This window comes from Epinephelus fuscoguttatus, linkage group LG19 (assembly GCF_011397635.1).
Source record: "Epinephelus fuscoguttatus linkage group LG19, E.fuscoguttatus.final_Chr_v1".
Taxonomy (NCBI): Eukaryota; Metazoa; Chordata; class Actinopteri; order Perciformes; family Serranidae; genus Epinephelus; species Epinephelus fuscoguttatus.
The window spans coordinates 24,635,979-24,651,319 of NC_064770.1; the positions used below are offsets into that span (position 1 = coordinate 24,635,979).

At 42.4% G+C, this 15,341-nt stretch overlaps 2 protein-coding genes across 3 annotated transcripts; both read right to left on the reverse strand.

The window, feature by feature from the left end:
* Window positions 1-668: 668 nt before the first annotated feature.
* On the reverse strand, window positions 669-9,071 carry si:ch211-256e16.3 (kelch-like protein 20). Of its 2 annotated transcripts, XM_049562195.1 has the most exons (13): window positions 8,976-9,071; window positions 8,339-8,641; window positions 8,131-8,265; window positions 7,849-8,040; window positions 5,828-5,971; window positions 4,543-4,729; window positions 3,882-4,028; window positions 3,597-3,725; window positions 2,323-2,339; window positions 2,163-2,274; window positions 1,918-2,064; window positions 1,651-1,816; window positions 669-1,520 (listed from the first exon to the last, which is right to left on the reverse strand). In XM_049562195.1, the coding sequence occupies exons 2-13, from the start codon at window positions 8,618-8,620 to the stop codon at window positions 1,364-1,366; spliced, it is 1,815 nt and encodes a 604-aa protein (XP_049418152.1). In that variant the 5' UTR covers window positions 8,621-8,641; window positions 8,976-9,071; the 3' UTR covers window positions 669-1,363. The 2 variants fall into 2 exon arrangements, with proteins under 2 accessions (XP_049418152.1, XP_049418151.1); XM_049562194.1 differs by having other exon boundaries at window positions 2,163-2,339.
* A 1,547-nt stretch (window positions 9,072-10,618) lies between these two features.
* On the reverse strand, window positions 10,619-14,893 carry anks4b (ankyrin repeat and sterile alpha motif domain containing 4B). Its single transcript, XM_049561241.1, has 2 exons — window positions 14,634-14,893; window positions 10,619-12,939 (listed from the first exon to the last, which is right to left on the reverse strand). The coding sequence occupies exons 1-2, from the start codon at window positions 14,792-14,794 to the stop codon at window positions 11,805-11,807; spliced, it is 1,296 nt and encodes a 431-aa protein (XP_049417198.1). The 5' UTR covers window positions 14,795-14,893; the 3' UTR covers window positions 10,619-11,804.
* Between the last annotated feature and the right edge of the window lie 448 nt (window positions 14,894-15,341).

Sequence of the window (15,341 nt, forward strand, 5' to 3'; positions counted from 1 at the left end):
GGTCAGAAACTCCACAGAGAACCTTCAAGTTAAAACTATGACAAAATAAATCAAGACTGAGATAGTAATAGCAGCCACTACCAATTCCACCTTATATTAGCACAAAATTTGGAAAAATTACAGGAAAATTTCCTGAAAAATAATTTAAAAAAAATTGAAATCCTTTTAAATGCATTTTGTGGCCATTTTTTCCCTTTTTTAAAAACATAATTTCCCCTTTCTCTTACTTTTCTTCTTCAGGTTATTTTTCTCATCATGTTTTATTGTTTTCGTGCAATTTGCAGGACATCTCCAGTCAAATTGCTCATTGCCTTTTGCACGTTTCCGAAAGAAAACAAACAGATTTGCTCAGGTTTCAAAGATTGTAATGTTCGTGAAAGGCGTCTGAACAAGCTAACTGATGTCTACACTGGTTTCAAAAAGTTAAACATTTGAAGACTAGGCTTTCCATTAATAAAACAAATAAAATTAGCAAAAACATATTTTTGGAGGTGGTAATTGAACACAAAGGAATTTAGCTATCTATAAAAACAGGTATCACAGGGCTCTTGTATTACATTTAATGACATCATAAAAAGGTGTTTGTTTTTCTCATCACCCAAATATTTAAGGCTTTTTGTGAAAAAGGAAAAAAGCGGAGAAAAAAAAAAACCCGCCTGGACTCACAGTAAAGAATTAAACATTTTTATTAGAACCCACTCCATTTAAAATTCACTAAAATGCATGACGCACACTACGTTACAAAAATATACTCAACATATTACATGTAGCAAAGACAATCATTCAGAACGTACAAAGTGTAGTTACAAAACGTCGCTCACGTATAGACGACTTCTTCACAGGTGACCTCTAAAATATTGACAGGTAGATTCTTTGGCCCACAGAGCATCTTTTCATAGAGTGAAATGTTTATCATTTTTTTAAAATATCCTTCTCACAGCTAGTCACACCCCAATAAATACGGCACATAATACAAAAATACACTATGTTGGCTGAGAAAACCTTCACAGATCTGAGGCGCTCGGACATTAAAACAGTACCCTAAACAACTTCACATCAGATGGAGAGTGAGCTTAGGCCGCTGTCAGACTGACGACTCAGTCAGCAGTTGTCACTTGAGATTCACGCATGACATTTCCTTTGTCACCATGCCAAAAGATGGGACCCGAGAGAGCAGACTCGTTCCACAAGCACTCCTTTAAAAAAAAACCACTTGCCGGTAACAGTTCAAACAGCTCTGTGCCAAATCCCAGGCGTTCCTTCTCAGTTTGCTGTTCTCGTCAGCTCTGAGCTTTGTAGTGCATCGTCCCCAAACAAGGGTGTAAAAAATAACCACGGAAGTTTTCCTCCCTGACACCCTCGCTCAGTTGTCATTTGGCGTCCCGGGAAAGCTGTTCATGTGGAGGTCCTTCCTGAGTTGGAGGGACACGCAGCTGAGCCAGCTGCGACTGGTGGGCATCTCCCCGACGATCTCCCACGTGTCTGTCTCGTCACAGTACCTCTCGATAGTGTCGTGATATCTGCACGTAAAGGGTGATCGGCATTAGAGGAAAGGCTTTTTAAACACCATGAAGATTAGGCACATTAGTCCGATTTCACACACAATTCCTACTAAGGATAGATGGCCATGAGATTCATAAGAAACCTCACCTGTCCCAGCCTTCCTCTCCTCCCAGGACGTAGATCTTTCCATCCACCACAGCAGCACCGGGCCGATAGCGTCGTTCCTTCATGGGGGCGCACATGGTCCACTCGTTAGTCTTGGGGTTGAAACACTCCACCTTATCCGTGTTCTCTGTCGAGGCATGCCATCCACCTGGGAGAACAAGCAAGAGGTTTTACAGTCAGTGTCATCATCCTCGTTACATCACAGTGCTTGCTGCATTGCTGATGAGTGTTATAAGGTGTGCTGCATACCTATGACATAAATCTTTCCTTTGAGCGTGCAAGCAGCCGAGCCGGAACGAGCGATCTGCATGGGGGCAACCTCTGTCCACACACAAGTTTTAGGGTTGTACACCTGAGCGAGGTCTGTGCCGTCGCCGTCCTCCAGAACTGCACCACCTGCCAGGACAGAGTGAGGAGAAATTTAAACCTAAATCTCCTCAATAAAAAGCACAACTTAAAGCAGAATGTGCGTGTGTGTAGCCTGTGTTTCCTACCAGTAACATAAAGCAGTCCATCCAGGGCCACCACGGCAGGACTCGTGACGGCCATCTTGACAGACTCTGTGAACTGCCAGGAGTTGGTGTGAGGGTTGTAGCACTCCACAGAGTCCAGACGAGAGCGTCCCTCCCACCCTCCCACCGCATACACAAAGCCGTCCAGCATCACCAGGCCTGAGAGGAGTGAGGAAGAATAATCAAGTCACTAATAACAACCGTTTACATACACATGAGATAGGCACCCATGATTTTACTTAAAGCTTCTTAAGGCCTGTGTCAGCTGCAAGAACGCAACTTAACATGACATTATGTGGAGCCATGGGAGTGCAGTAGCTCCACACTGAAGCACTTAGTGCAGCTAAAACATACCATAAAATGCTCCTTTAAGAATTTGTTGGAGAAGAAGAAGATGAAGACAGAGAGTGAAGCACTTTGAGTGGTTGGAGGACTAGAAAGGCGCTATACAAGTGCAGGTCCATCTACCATCCATCCATTTCAGCAAGAATATGATCAGAAATTGGAGAGAAATTAACAGCATCAGCAACCAGTTTACATGTTTCCCTGACAACAGCGTGTAGCTTCATTTAGCAGGGAAGGCTATGTAATGTAAATGCTTGCAAAAACGTGCCTGGTGCAAAGGACCATATAAAGATATGGCACACTTTGGCGTCATAGAGTAGCCACAGAGAAACTGTTGGAAATGGGAGTGCTTGGAGGTGTTTGCTCACAGGGATTACTTCTACACAGGTTTTTGCGGGTGTGTTAAGGCAGCACAGGCAGAACCCTTCATGAGTTTAACCTTTTTCCTCAGCAGCAGTTTGTTGAGTTTGAGTTGCAGGATGGAGAATTGAGGATCATCACACTCAAACCTTTTGATTAATTTGTGTCTGGATCAATGAGCTGATCAGATTGGCGGATTAGAGGAGCAGCTGCTGCAGAGAGGGGTGAGAGCTAACTTTATTTTGCTGGTTAGACTCATTGTTGGACTGCCGGGTGTGTCGTTTCCATGGGAACACAGCTGGTTTAATGGAAAATGAAAGACAGCCCTTAAAGTATATAAATTAATGGACCGTTAAGTTTCATTTTCACTGCGCTTGGCGCTCTGCCATGAGACAGAAACGCAGCTCAAAATAAATTTAAATGTGGTGGCAAATGCTGATGTTGTGGCGAAGCGGCACAATTAAATAAATGAGTGGGAAACCCTGTCACTTACTGAGCTTTGGCCACTTTTAATATTAACATCCTTCATTGTAACACCACATATCAGACACAAAATATGGAAAAGCATAATAGGTTCGCTTTAACATTATCTTTTTTTAATCGCACTGGCAGAAATGGGCTTCCAAAGGAAGGTGATCGGAGGTCTTTTTTGATGATGCAAGTTTTCTGTGCAGGACAGAAGAAGGGGTGGCTGTAATGAGACTGCCTCACCTAGCTCAGAGCGAGCGACATTCATGGGCGCCATCTCCATCCAGGAGTCGAAGCAGGGGTCGTAGCGCCACATCTCCCTGCTGGCTGAGCCATCAGGAAACTCTCCTCCCGCCAAATACAGAGTGGAGTCTACAGAGACGGAGAGGAGGAGGAGGATGGAAAGAAACATGGTACTTGTTATGTGCACCACGTCTAAGCTTAGCTGTTGCTCATCATTAGGAGGAGGGGACAAATATGAAGTGTCATCATGAATGAGTTTAACTGGACCTCACAATGTTTCCTCACCTGACACGACCAGCCCGTGTTTGCTCACGGCAAAGGGCAGGCAGGCCAGATTCTTCCACTGGTTCGTCACAGGATCGAAGCTCTCCACGCTGCGCAGCACCACCTTGTCGTCCTCCCCGCCAACTGTCACTATCACTTCAGCTGTCCCTGTTGCCATGGCAACAGGAGCAGAGGAACAGAGAGGAGTGAGCTGAGGCACGATGGCCTTTGGATAGATATTCATCAAAAAAATAAATAAATCAGCCCCTGTAGGATGCAACGTGGTCGTGTGCGGGGCTGTAACTAATGACTGCTGCCATTTTAGATTAATCCCCCTTTGGCGATTAATTGTTTGGTCTTTAAATTTAAAAAAAAAAAAAAAAACAAAGCCTCTTACAATTTCTTAAAGCCCAAGTTGATACATTCAAATGTCTAATTTTTTTCTGACTGAGTCCAAAGCCCAAATCAAATCAATAACCGTCAGCTGCCGTGGTGTGTGAACACAGTACAGAAACCAGATGTCTAAACAAAATAAGAGTGTCAATAAAATTCAAATTCTAACCTATGTCTTCTCTGCTAATTCTTCTAAGTGCAGGGGAAAAAATGCCCACATAGATTGACAGCGATGTAAAGATACAGCCTCTCTCAATAATGAAAATGCATGCGATGCGAGTGCGCTCACCTGTGGATCTGCGCGGCCTCGCTCTGGGGCAGTAGAGCTCTCCACGGCGGTCCTTTAGCAGCAGGTAGTCCTTGGCCTCAGAGATGAGCTTCTGGCATCCCTGGTTCTCCTTCACCACATCCAGAGACTCGATCACATCGTGGAGGTAGTAGGGGCTGATGAGAGGCAGCCGGATATGTTCGAGGACCTTGGGGGAACGAATAAACGGAGAGAAATCTGAAAAACTGCCACTTTGACTGTTATCATTCATTGTTGAAAAGTCACCAAGACCATGCATGTTAAATTAAACATAAAGCTACACCCAGGAGCTGGTTAGCTTAGCACAAACACTGGACAAGTCACAAGGAAGTGACTAAAAGGGGTAGATAACGCTTCATAAAAACACGACCAGTCATGCAAAACCTTTTCTTTAAAACCAGAATAACGTGCTACTTCATAAGTTTGAGAGGTACTGGTAGGTGGATTTACCATTGAACAGAGCCAGGCTAGTTGTTCTAGTCTTTGTGCTAAGCTAAGCTAAGCTATGAAGCTGCTGGCTGTAGTGAAGTCTTCCTCTAAGTTCTGACTCTCAGCAAGAACATGAATGAGTGCATTTCTCAGAGTGGGAGTCACCAGAGGCCCGACGATTTGATATAATCATGATACCATATTATTGAGATTTTAAATGTTTTGTGATATGCTGAGTATTGCAGTAACAGATATTGTGATATACTGCAATTTAATCCTTTTTTTAAAAGTTTAAGTTTTGTCCTTAAAGGGAAAATTTGTTTTATTTCATAAGAGAAAGTTTTAAAGATAAAGTTTCTCACTTCCTTTTATTGTATCCAGTGGACTAAAAAAGCAAATGATTTTATTATTCTAGTTGGCTAGCAAAAGTTTAACTTGTATCTGCAATACTAATGATTTATATGATAAGAAAAATCAATACGTGGCGTCCATGAATCGACAATATTTCTACACAAAGTATCGCAACACTATACTGTATTGATTCTTCCCTCTCCCCTACCCATTTCCTAAAAAGCTGAACTATTCCTTTTAAGATTGACTATCTGCTGATATCCGGTCTGATCTGATTATTTATTTTTATAATATCTTAATTTTTCAGTAATACAGCTGCACAAACACCGTGCATACTCAGGCTGCAAACGGTGCGTCATCTCCATGGAAAAACAGTAGTTTCAATCAAGAAGAGACAATAAGATTAAGACATGTACCATGGAGGTGGTGGGAGGGGGCATTATAACATGGCTACAGACACAAGTACCCAAAGCTTGTGCAAACTCACCTTTTCAAAGCTCTGTTTGCGAGAGCTACATTTATTCAGCCATGACATGGCGGCCTCAAACACCATCTCCTCTTGAGGCACGTTGAGATGATCACTGGCAATGATTTCTGTCAGCTTGTCCACGCACAGAGACTGAAACTCCTCCTGGTGGGGAAAAGAAACACCAAAAGAATGAAGTGTGAAAGATCTGCTTTGTGAACAGACTCCCTATTCACAGGAGCTAATCACCTGTAGGCTGCAGTGTGGCTGCTGACAGGCAGGTAGATTATCTTTGTTAAGCCCCTTTCCCACATGAAACCCACAAAACTGCCAGCTTTAATTATCCTGGTGAGGCACTAGTGGCACGTGTGAAGGCAGCGTTGGGTTAATCTGATGATAGTGTTGATGAGCTCTTTAATTTATCCAGGGAAAACTGACTGGATTAAACTCTCTTTTCCATTTTTGTTGACAGAGTTGGGATATATTTGAAAATCAGTGTAAAGATTTTTCGACTGTCAGAGACACATATACAAGTGTGGCTGTAAAAGCTCCCTAAAAACTGTATTAATTTAAAATAAGCTATTTTTATTCTGATAACTTTTGTCTGACCAGTCCAAACCCCAAATATATCTAACTTACAATAATATAGTATATGAAACAAAGAATAGCAGCGAACGCCTCACTTTGCCACCTCAGTTTGGCATTTCCACTTCATAAATGACTTCTGTGACAATTCATGTTCAAATAAATACATCGACTAATCCTTTCAGATCTAATTTAATTAACTAGATTAGCCAAAAACAGACATTCCCATCTGGTTATTTCATCTATAAACTGTTGCCTACAGCGTGATAGACTTTATCCATATTGCCCAACAGGCAGTGTCCATCTTCAACCCTGACCCCCCCCCCCAAAAAAAATCAGCATTAATAAAACAGAATGCAATGATCTCTAAATCCTTTTAAACCTACTTTCAATAGGAGACAGTACAGTGATACAGTTTTCATCACTACAATGACAAGATACTTAGTGTGTAAACTGCTAAAAAAAATTTCTGTAAATATACACTCATAATGAATTTGTTGCCTGCAAAAAGTTAGGACAGGAGCATGTTTACCACTGTGTTATACCACCTTTTTTTTAAAGCCACACTGAGTAAGTGTTTGGGAACAGAGGACACTAATAGCTGAAGTTTTGAAAGTGAAACGCTCTCCCATTCTTGCTTGATATACGACCTCAGTTGCTCAACAGTCTGAAGGTCTCTGTTGTTGTATTTATAGCTTCATAATGCGCCACACATTCTAAATAGCAGACAGGTTTGAACTGCAGTCAGGCCAGTCTAGTGCCTGGCTGCAGTCTTTTACTACGAAGCCAAGCTGCTGATACAACTGCAAAGTGGCTTGTGTCTTGCTGGAAGAAGCGGGGACGTCCATAACCTGGTGCCTTTGCAGATGTACCCATGACGCCATGAGCCCTTATCATCAAAGATGCTGGCTTTGAACTTGGCGCTAAAAACAATGTGGATGGTCCTTTTCCTCTTTAGCCCAGAGGACACGACGTCCATGATTTCCAAAAACAATTTTCTGTGTACACTATTCCACTTAGGGTCAATCCACCTCAGATGAGCTCAGGCTCAGAGCAGTCAGCAGTGTTTCTGGATGTTGTTGATACATGACTTTGCGTGGTAGAGTCTTAACTCGCAAAGACCTGCGTTTACTGACAGTGGTTTTCCAAAGTGTTTCCAAGCCTGCGCAGCAACATCCTTTATACAATCATGTTGGTTTTTCATGCAGTGCCACCTGAGAGGTCAAAGGTCACAGGCATTCAGTGTTGGTTTTCAACCTTGCCCCTTACGTGCAGAGATTTCTCTACATTCAATTGACTATAGGTCAAACAAGATACGCAAATAATTGAATTCTGTTTTTAGTTAGGTTCCAGCATTTTGGAATCAGGCTGCGTTTGACCGCTTTTGCAAATACATCCATGTACTAGAGTCAATAGTGACATACTTACATATCAATAGGTCTCAATCAGGCTCTCACCTGCTGAGAAACACTGGTGAAGTGCTCGTGAATGTAGTCCATGCTGCGTTTCTCCAGCACCTTACAAGAATGGGCCTCGGCAAAGCAGTGAATCCCCACACAGTTCATCTCATCCATCTGACGCTCCATAAATTGACAACAGGCCTCTCGAACAGCCATCACATCCAGCAGGTTGGCTGCTGCCAGCAGAGCCTGGACGCAAATGTGATTGGTGTTTTAGAACACACACACGCTTTGATGAAGGATGGTGTGAAGGAGAAAAGATAAGCGCTGATACTTTACCTGAACATTTGCTTTAGAAATGTAGACCTCTGATGTGTAGGCGTAGCTCACCAGCATGCCAATCATCTGAGGCTCAACACCATTGATGGCAACACGCTCCTGTTTGGACTCGATCAGGTCAGTGGAGAACATTGCCTGAGGAGACAAAATGAACATCAGGACATTTTGTGCCTGTCACTGACATGACTGTGCGGGGAGCTGTGTTTACCTGGAAGTAGGAGCTGAAGGAGGCCAGCACGATGCGATGGCAGGGGAACTCCTGTCCTCCACAGCACAGGGTCACATCACAGAAGGCATTGTTGAGCCGCAGGCTGTTGAGGCCCTGCAGGACAGTGTTGGGGTGCCTGGACTCCACAAATAGATAGTCCTCGCTGCTCAGGGAGGCTGCGGGCGCGGCAGCAGCGGCGCTGGCGTCCTCCTGGATCGGGAAGGTGACGTTTATAGTGGACGGTGAAGGCAAACCGGCGTTGACGGCGATTATTTCAGCCATGTCTCACTACTCTAGGCAAGCCTGGGAGGTGAGTGGAGGCAAAGAAGACAAGACAGTTAGGACGGCCAATTCACACTTTAGATAAACAAACGACTTTAACATTAGCTGGTCGAGTACTTCTCAGTAAGTTAGCTTTAATTAAGAGTGACGTTTGTAAAAGTAGCGGGAGAAGCAACAAGGTGGAGAGACGACCTGAGATTGACTATCAGTTAACGTTAGCCTACTAATGAGGCTTAGCGGCACCGAGGAGCCGTTAGCTCTCGAGACAAACTAATCCGCCGTTGCACGAGACTACTCAGCAGGTACACACAGGTGACATTAAACGTTCAGAAGTTGTGAGAATGAAGCACATTACCTGTAAGACATAATCGTGACCACTATTGAGCGAGCCCAATCTCCCCACACACAGTTACACGAACGTTACGGTCAGCGTTTAAAGCCTCTCACCGGAAGTCCCGCCCACAGGGCAAGAGCTATCACCGCCGAGTACTTCCGGCTTTGCTTCGGTACCCGCGCCACACCAATACATTTTTGAAAAATAATAACATTGACTCAGAAATCATTCTCATTCTCTTTGCTGGGCAAATGTAGCGTTTGGTATCTATAATAACAATAATGAAAAATATATAAAAATGTATGTGGTCAATTTAATTATTTTAAGCAAAATATCTCACATATTTAATCATATATTTATGATACAAATATACATATTAATACAGTCTATGGAATCATATTCATAGTCCCAAATTCAGCCATGCTAATCCTTTATTTATAGCATTTGAAAGTGAATCTAAACAGTACATTAAAGGTCCAGTGTGCAGGATTTAGGGGCAGCTATTATCTTAAACGGTAGCCTATATATTTATGTGTATTTAAAAAGGGGCAGTGCACATTAATTAAAATGACACACTTAAGTCAGGAAAATGTGCCAGATTTAGCCTTACAAGCTCATTTTCGTCTGCAGTCCCTGGCAGGTTGATGGTATATGTGTATATAAAGAAAAAGACAGTGCTTATGTGCCCTTCTTTGGACATACCATATATCCTATCTGCTTTTATCTGTGCTTCTGTATATTATTTTAATGAGCAAGCATATAACCATAGACAAAAGCACATAGCAAAGCACATTAGCAAAAACAACAAGACATAAGCACTATTACTAAAACAATGACACTCCACCAAAAACAATAAGAACACACTATACAAAAGTACAACATAAAATGCAACATAGACCAAAGCACATAGCCACAAACAAACACACAAAAGCACAATTAGCAAGACAGTCACATAACCATAAGGCTTTTTGATGAGGGAACCAGGGAGACGCTAACTCCTGTATCGGCCTACAAACATCATCCCTGGAGTGGAGCTCCTTCAGAGTCTGCTATGTTGTATTACAGTAGCGGGATTTATCTTGTGTGGGGGAGCAGTAACATATAGGCTATCAGGGGGCTTATAGCTACCTCCTGTCACCTTCTGTCATTCATATTTTTCACAAAATCATAGTAACAGTATTTTATTTTTGGGGGTAAAAACTGAACAACTCAACCATGTGTGCATTGCTGGTTATTGCCTTCTCATGAGCCAAAATCACCATCAAATCTAGTTTTTCTGATGCACCAGCTGCCTCTTCATAATCTCTAGCCACAAAGTAGATGCTTGAACACATTTCCAAATGATCAAGCCTAATTTTTGTTATCTTGTTATTTTGTATACCTAGAATTAGACATTTTTTTATGCTGCACATGTGCCATCAACTTGGTGAATTTCTTTCTTTATTTGTCTGTTTTCTTCACTTGCAGTAAACTGAGCTATTTTGACCACTGGTTTTTACCATACCTTGTGGGGACCAACTTTTCAGTCCACAAATGGTAGTCCCACCAATATGATGAATATGAGATCAAACAGACACACACATATGGATCAGAGAATATTAGATCAGAGACTCTTTTTTTTTTTATTATATTTTATTTATTTGAAAATTATTGTTTGTTGCTTGTCAAAATTATCATAAAAAGCATGACAATATAGATTCAGATTTAGCTGCTAATATTATAATTTTATTGTCTTTCCAGAGGCTATTGTTGATATTGTAAGTCCTTGACACACCTGTTATGCTGTTTGAAAATTGGATATAATTCCATTATTCCACAGCCATGAACATAAACTCATTTCTTAAAGTTGTTGCTGAGATAGATTGTTGAATAATCTTTATTTAACACAGAAAATCAAACTCTTTGCTGTCTTTACAAAAGATACAGACTCATTTTTGGTGGCAATTAAGCAAAATCACACAGAAGGAGCGGTGTTGTACTGAACATCATCACGACTGTGATCAGGACGTAGGCACGCAGCCACGGGCCAAAAGAGGACAATAATAAGTGACAATACATTATGATTTGTTTGTTTATTTAATGGACGGCACGGTGGTGTAGTGGTTAACACTGTTGCCTGACAGCAAGAGGGTTCTTGATTCAGTTCCAGGAGGGAGCCCTTCTGTGCGGAATTTGCATGTTCTTCTCGTGTCAGCGTGGGTTTTCTCCGGGTACTCCGGCTTCCTCCCACAGTCCAAAGACATGCAGCTTAATTGGTGACTCTAAATTGTCCGTAGGTGTGAATGTGAGTGTGAATGGTTGTCTGTCTCTATGTGTCAGCCCTATGATAGTCTGGCGACCTGTCCAGGGTGTACCCTGCCTTTCGTCCAATGTCAGCTGGGATAGGCTCCAGCCCCCCTGCAACCCTCAAGAGGATAAGTGGTTACGAAAATGGATGGATGTTTATTTACATATTTATTTCGCTCTGCCAACACAAATAATTCTGCAGCTGTACTGGGACTGGACTGTTGTTAAGCAACACATAAACCTTCATGCACACTTGCATCCTGGAGGTTTGCAGTGAAGTATTCATGTTTCTTTCCCTCCCTTTTGTCCTCTTCTGACGACCATTTATAATTTAACCCAAATGCTGTTTGTGGAGATATGTTTACCTTTGTGGTGCAAGGTTTGGTAATGGTTGATTTAATTAAGGGTTTAGAACAATTGTAAAGGGGAGTAATACACGCATAGTTAAAGTTCCAGTACTGTTATACTCTATATCGGCGCTCATTGAATGCCGTCGGTCCAATTAAATTGGTTGGAACTGTTGCATTAATGGGATTATATACCACTGTCCATGTGTTTTTTAGATCACAAGCAGCTGTCCTTTATCTTGCCAGGTGTCTCCAGTGCGTTCTTTCTGCGAGCAACAGCTTCCAGGATCTTCTTCCTTGGTCCCAGCTGGATGCGAATGCCTTTTAGGTCTTCATCGGAGCAGAGCATCAGCGCCTCCAGGTCTAGGTGCTCTCTGCTGAATGCAAGAGCAAACTCTGGCAAGGAGATGGCAGATAAGAACACATCCAGAGGAGAGGTTTCCTCATCATCGTCATCATCCAGTCCCAGATCTTCCTGATCCCAGGGCAAATCGGTGTCACCGTTCCCCTCGAAGTCGGCGGCATCCTCCTCTGCCTCAAATAACTCATTCTGAACGAGGTAGCCGAGACTTTCGTTGGTTCCGCTGGGGATGTCCTCCGACTCCAGCCCCATCTTCTTCATGAAAATCAGACCTCCAAGGCCGGGCCGGTTGAAGATAGACTGTTTGACTTGGCCTGGTTCATCATTGTCATAGTCGTCGAAGTCTGCCATTCCTTCTTCGTCTAACATGCTCTCATCCTGCTCATTGAAGACACCCAGAAACTCCGGCTGTTCTGACGCTACACTCTCCTGTTTGAGGAAAATAACATTCCCATCTCCTCCTGCCCTCTGCAGCGTGCCTTTATCTTTCTTCCCAAGTTTCTTCTGGAGCGTGCCTTTAACCCTGGCTGTAAGGGAGCCAGATTTATCAGCAGCAATAAGCTTGGAGAACTGCTCATTAACACCAGACATGTTGCCACCATCTGAGAGTGCTGACGCCAAGCTGGCCTCTGAGACAGGCCCAGTATTGCCAGCTCCACGCTGCATTTTATCCATCTTGCTCTGGTGTTTCTTCTTCACCTTCTCACAGAGTTTCACACGCTTCTCCGCTTCTTTGATGGCCTCCTTCTTTAGATTGGCAACCTTCTTGGGATTTTGGTTGGTCTGCTGTGAGGCGGCAGCATCCAGGAACCGCACGCAGTCCATGCGGTCACGAGAGGCAGCTACATCCATAGCTGTGTGGTGTTCATTGTCCAGTGCAAAAAGGTTGGCACCAAAGTTGACCAGAAAGCTGAGGATGTGCATGTGGCCATTGGCTGCAGCGTGGTGCAACGGTGTGTTTCCCCAGATGTCACTCCTGTTGGGGTCTCCTCTGTGTGACACAAAAGAAAGATTCGATTTAAAGTAATGATCTGCAACTTTTTATTTTTTAGCCACTCTCTATCACAATTGAATCATTTCATCCCCACTCAACTTCGTGGAGCGCTAAACTAGAAGTATCCATCTTGGCCGGCAGAAGTCTCTGGTGCACCTACTACATGAGCTGCACAGTGCAGAAGCAGTGTGGATTAAGATTGCATGGGTCCACCCACAGCCCGCAGGTGGGGCAGTTCGGGTAAACTTATTAGAAAATACTGGGGGTGTTGGGCAGGCGGGGCATGAAGTGACAAAGCAGCGTTCTGAGTAAGTTATTAATAACTTACAGATATGTGCAATAATAATATTTTTTTATGTGATTACAAACTAAGAGAACATTGTTCTAAATATTATCTATCATTATTTCTGTCAAAGATGCACATAAATCCCATGTACTGGAACTTTAAGTTAAGCTAGTTATCTTAGCTTAGCGCATAGCTTGGCTATGTCTTGGCAGGGATCAGTAACTTCCCAGAGTCTCCGCTGGTTGCCTGGCAACTGGTCCTAGCCCTGAAAGTTCATCACATAACCTTTGAATACCCACAAAGTGTTGTTTTGACACTTTTGTACGGAGTAAAAGAACAGGATATATGGTGTTAATTAGCTTTAGAGGTGCTGGTACATTCTGTTATATTTGGACAGAGCCAGGCTAGCTTTATCCCTTAGCTTCCATTCTCCATGCTAAGCTAAGCTAACGGGCTGCAGCCTCCAGGTCCAGCTATATATTTACAGAAATGATCAATCCTTTCATCCAGCTCTGACCAAGAGTAAGTGCATTTACTAAACATATAAAATGTAGTCCTTTAAATGTAGGGTAAGAATTAACATGAAATGTTTCAAAATAAACTCAGCATTGTACGTACCACCAAACATGGCTGTACATAATTGGTAAACTATTAAGATTTAAAGTCCTCCAGTGCTGTGCGTCATTGTCATAGCCATAAAAATCTTGATTGCTGTATCTAAGTAACAACTTCTCATAAATTCCAATGACCAAAGCGGAAAAGCTTCAGTTATTTCTGGCCACGTAGGTGAGGCGTGTGTTACGCCCTACTAAATATCCTCCAAACATCTTTGCTGAACTTCATTTTTCAGTAAGAATGCTGCTCTAGATTTAAGCCTGTCTTTTGTTGTGTTGAATGAAGGATGGAGGTGGGGGTGGTGGGGGACAGATAAAGAGCTCTTTTGTTTTACAGGGCGGCTTTGGCTGATTAAACATTTGGCTCTGCTCACGGAAGAGTGGAATTAAGTTTTAGCTCATTTTATCATGACATGTGAACACCATCTTGTGTTGTCAAATCCCAGATGACATCCAAAATAACTGATGCTATGCATAAGAAAAATGCTTAAAACACATTATTTTTCAGTCATAGATTTCATTGGATAATATGTTAACCTTTGCTCAGTGAACACTAGTTATGGTTCTACTGTAGATTTTAGTTTTGTTTAATTTTAGGGCATTATACATACAATACTGTAGCAAGATTTGCAACAAAATGTACATATTTCTATGTCTTAGTATGAAAACAAAGCCAACAATCAAACATTTTAGTAATTATAAAGGGCTGAGATAATAATTATGGAGCTAAAATTTGCTGTGGTATATTTGAAATGAAGCACAGGCGATAGATAGGAGTGTGTCATACTTACTCTCTGCTGCATATGAGCTGAAGAGCATCGACATGTCCGTGGAAAGCAGCCAGTAAGGTGGGAGTCATGCCATCCTCGTCCGCAGTGTTCAGGTCCTTCCTCGTGGCCTCCTTCAAGAGGTCCAAGTTTCCATCAATCGCTGCTTTGTGGTACCTCGACATCTCTTCAAAAGAACAGAAAAGGTCCAAACAAATCTGGCACTTTCTTTCACTCTTTCCCCCCCAACAGTCCTGTCAGATGCACAGACTGAGTCGACCACAGACCCCGAGCAAACAAAGTGATCACTGGGCGTCAACATATCAGCAGCAGCTCAGAGCCATAAAACAAAAGCAAAGTCCAGGTCACTGCTGTCAGCTGCACAATTTCACCATTACTGCTTGAGATCATCATCAAGAGTTATTTAGAGCTTAATTATTAAGTGCGAACACAGCAAAATTTCCAGTGTTACACGTTTGAGGCACGTTTCCTGCAACTTTATAATGCTTGTTTTTATTTTAACAGCTATAGCTACTAGATACAGATTAAGATTTAACATATAAATGACAATGACCTTATAAAATATGATTTTAAAGTACATAAAACTAAAAGTTAAAATAACCTTCACCTCAACCAGCTATAATGTTAAAGATATAGTCCAACAAACGTACTACAAAATATTATAACACACTGCATAGTGACTCATTATGTATACTTAAAGAATCTTTCTGT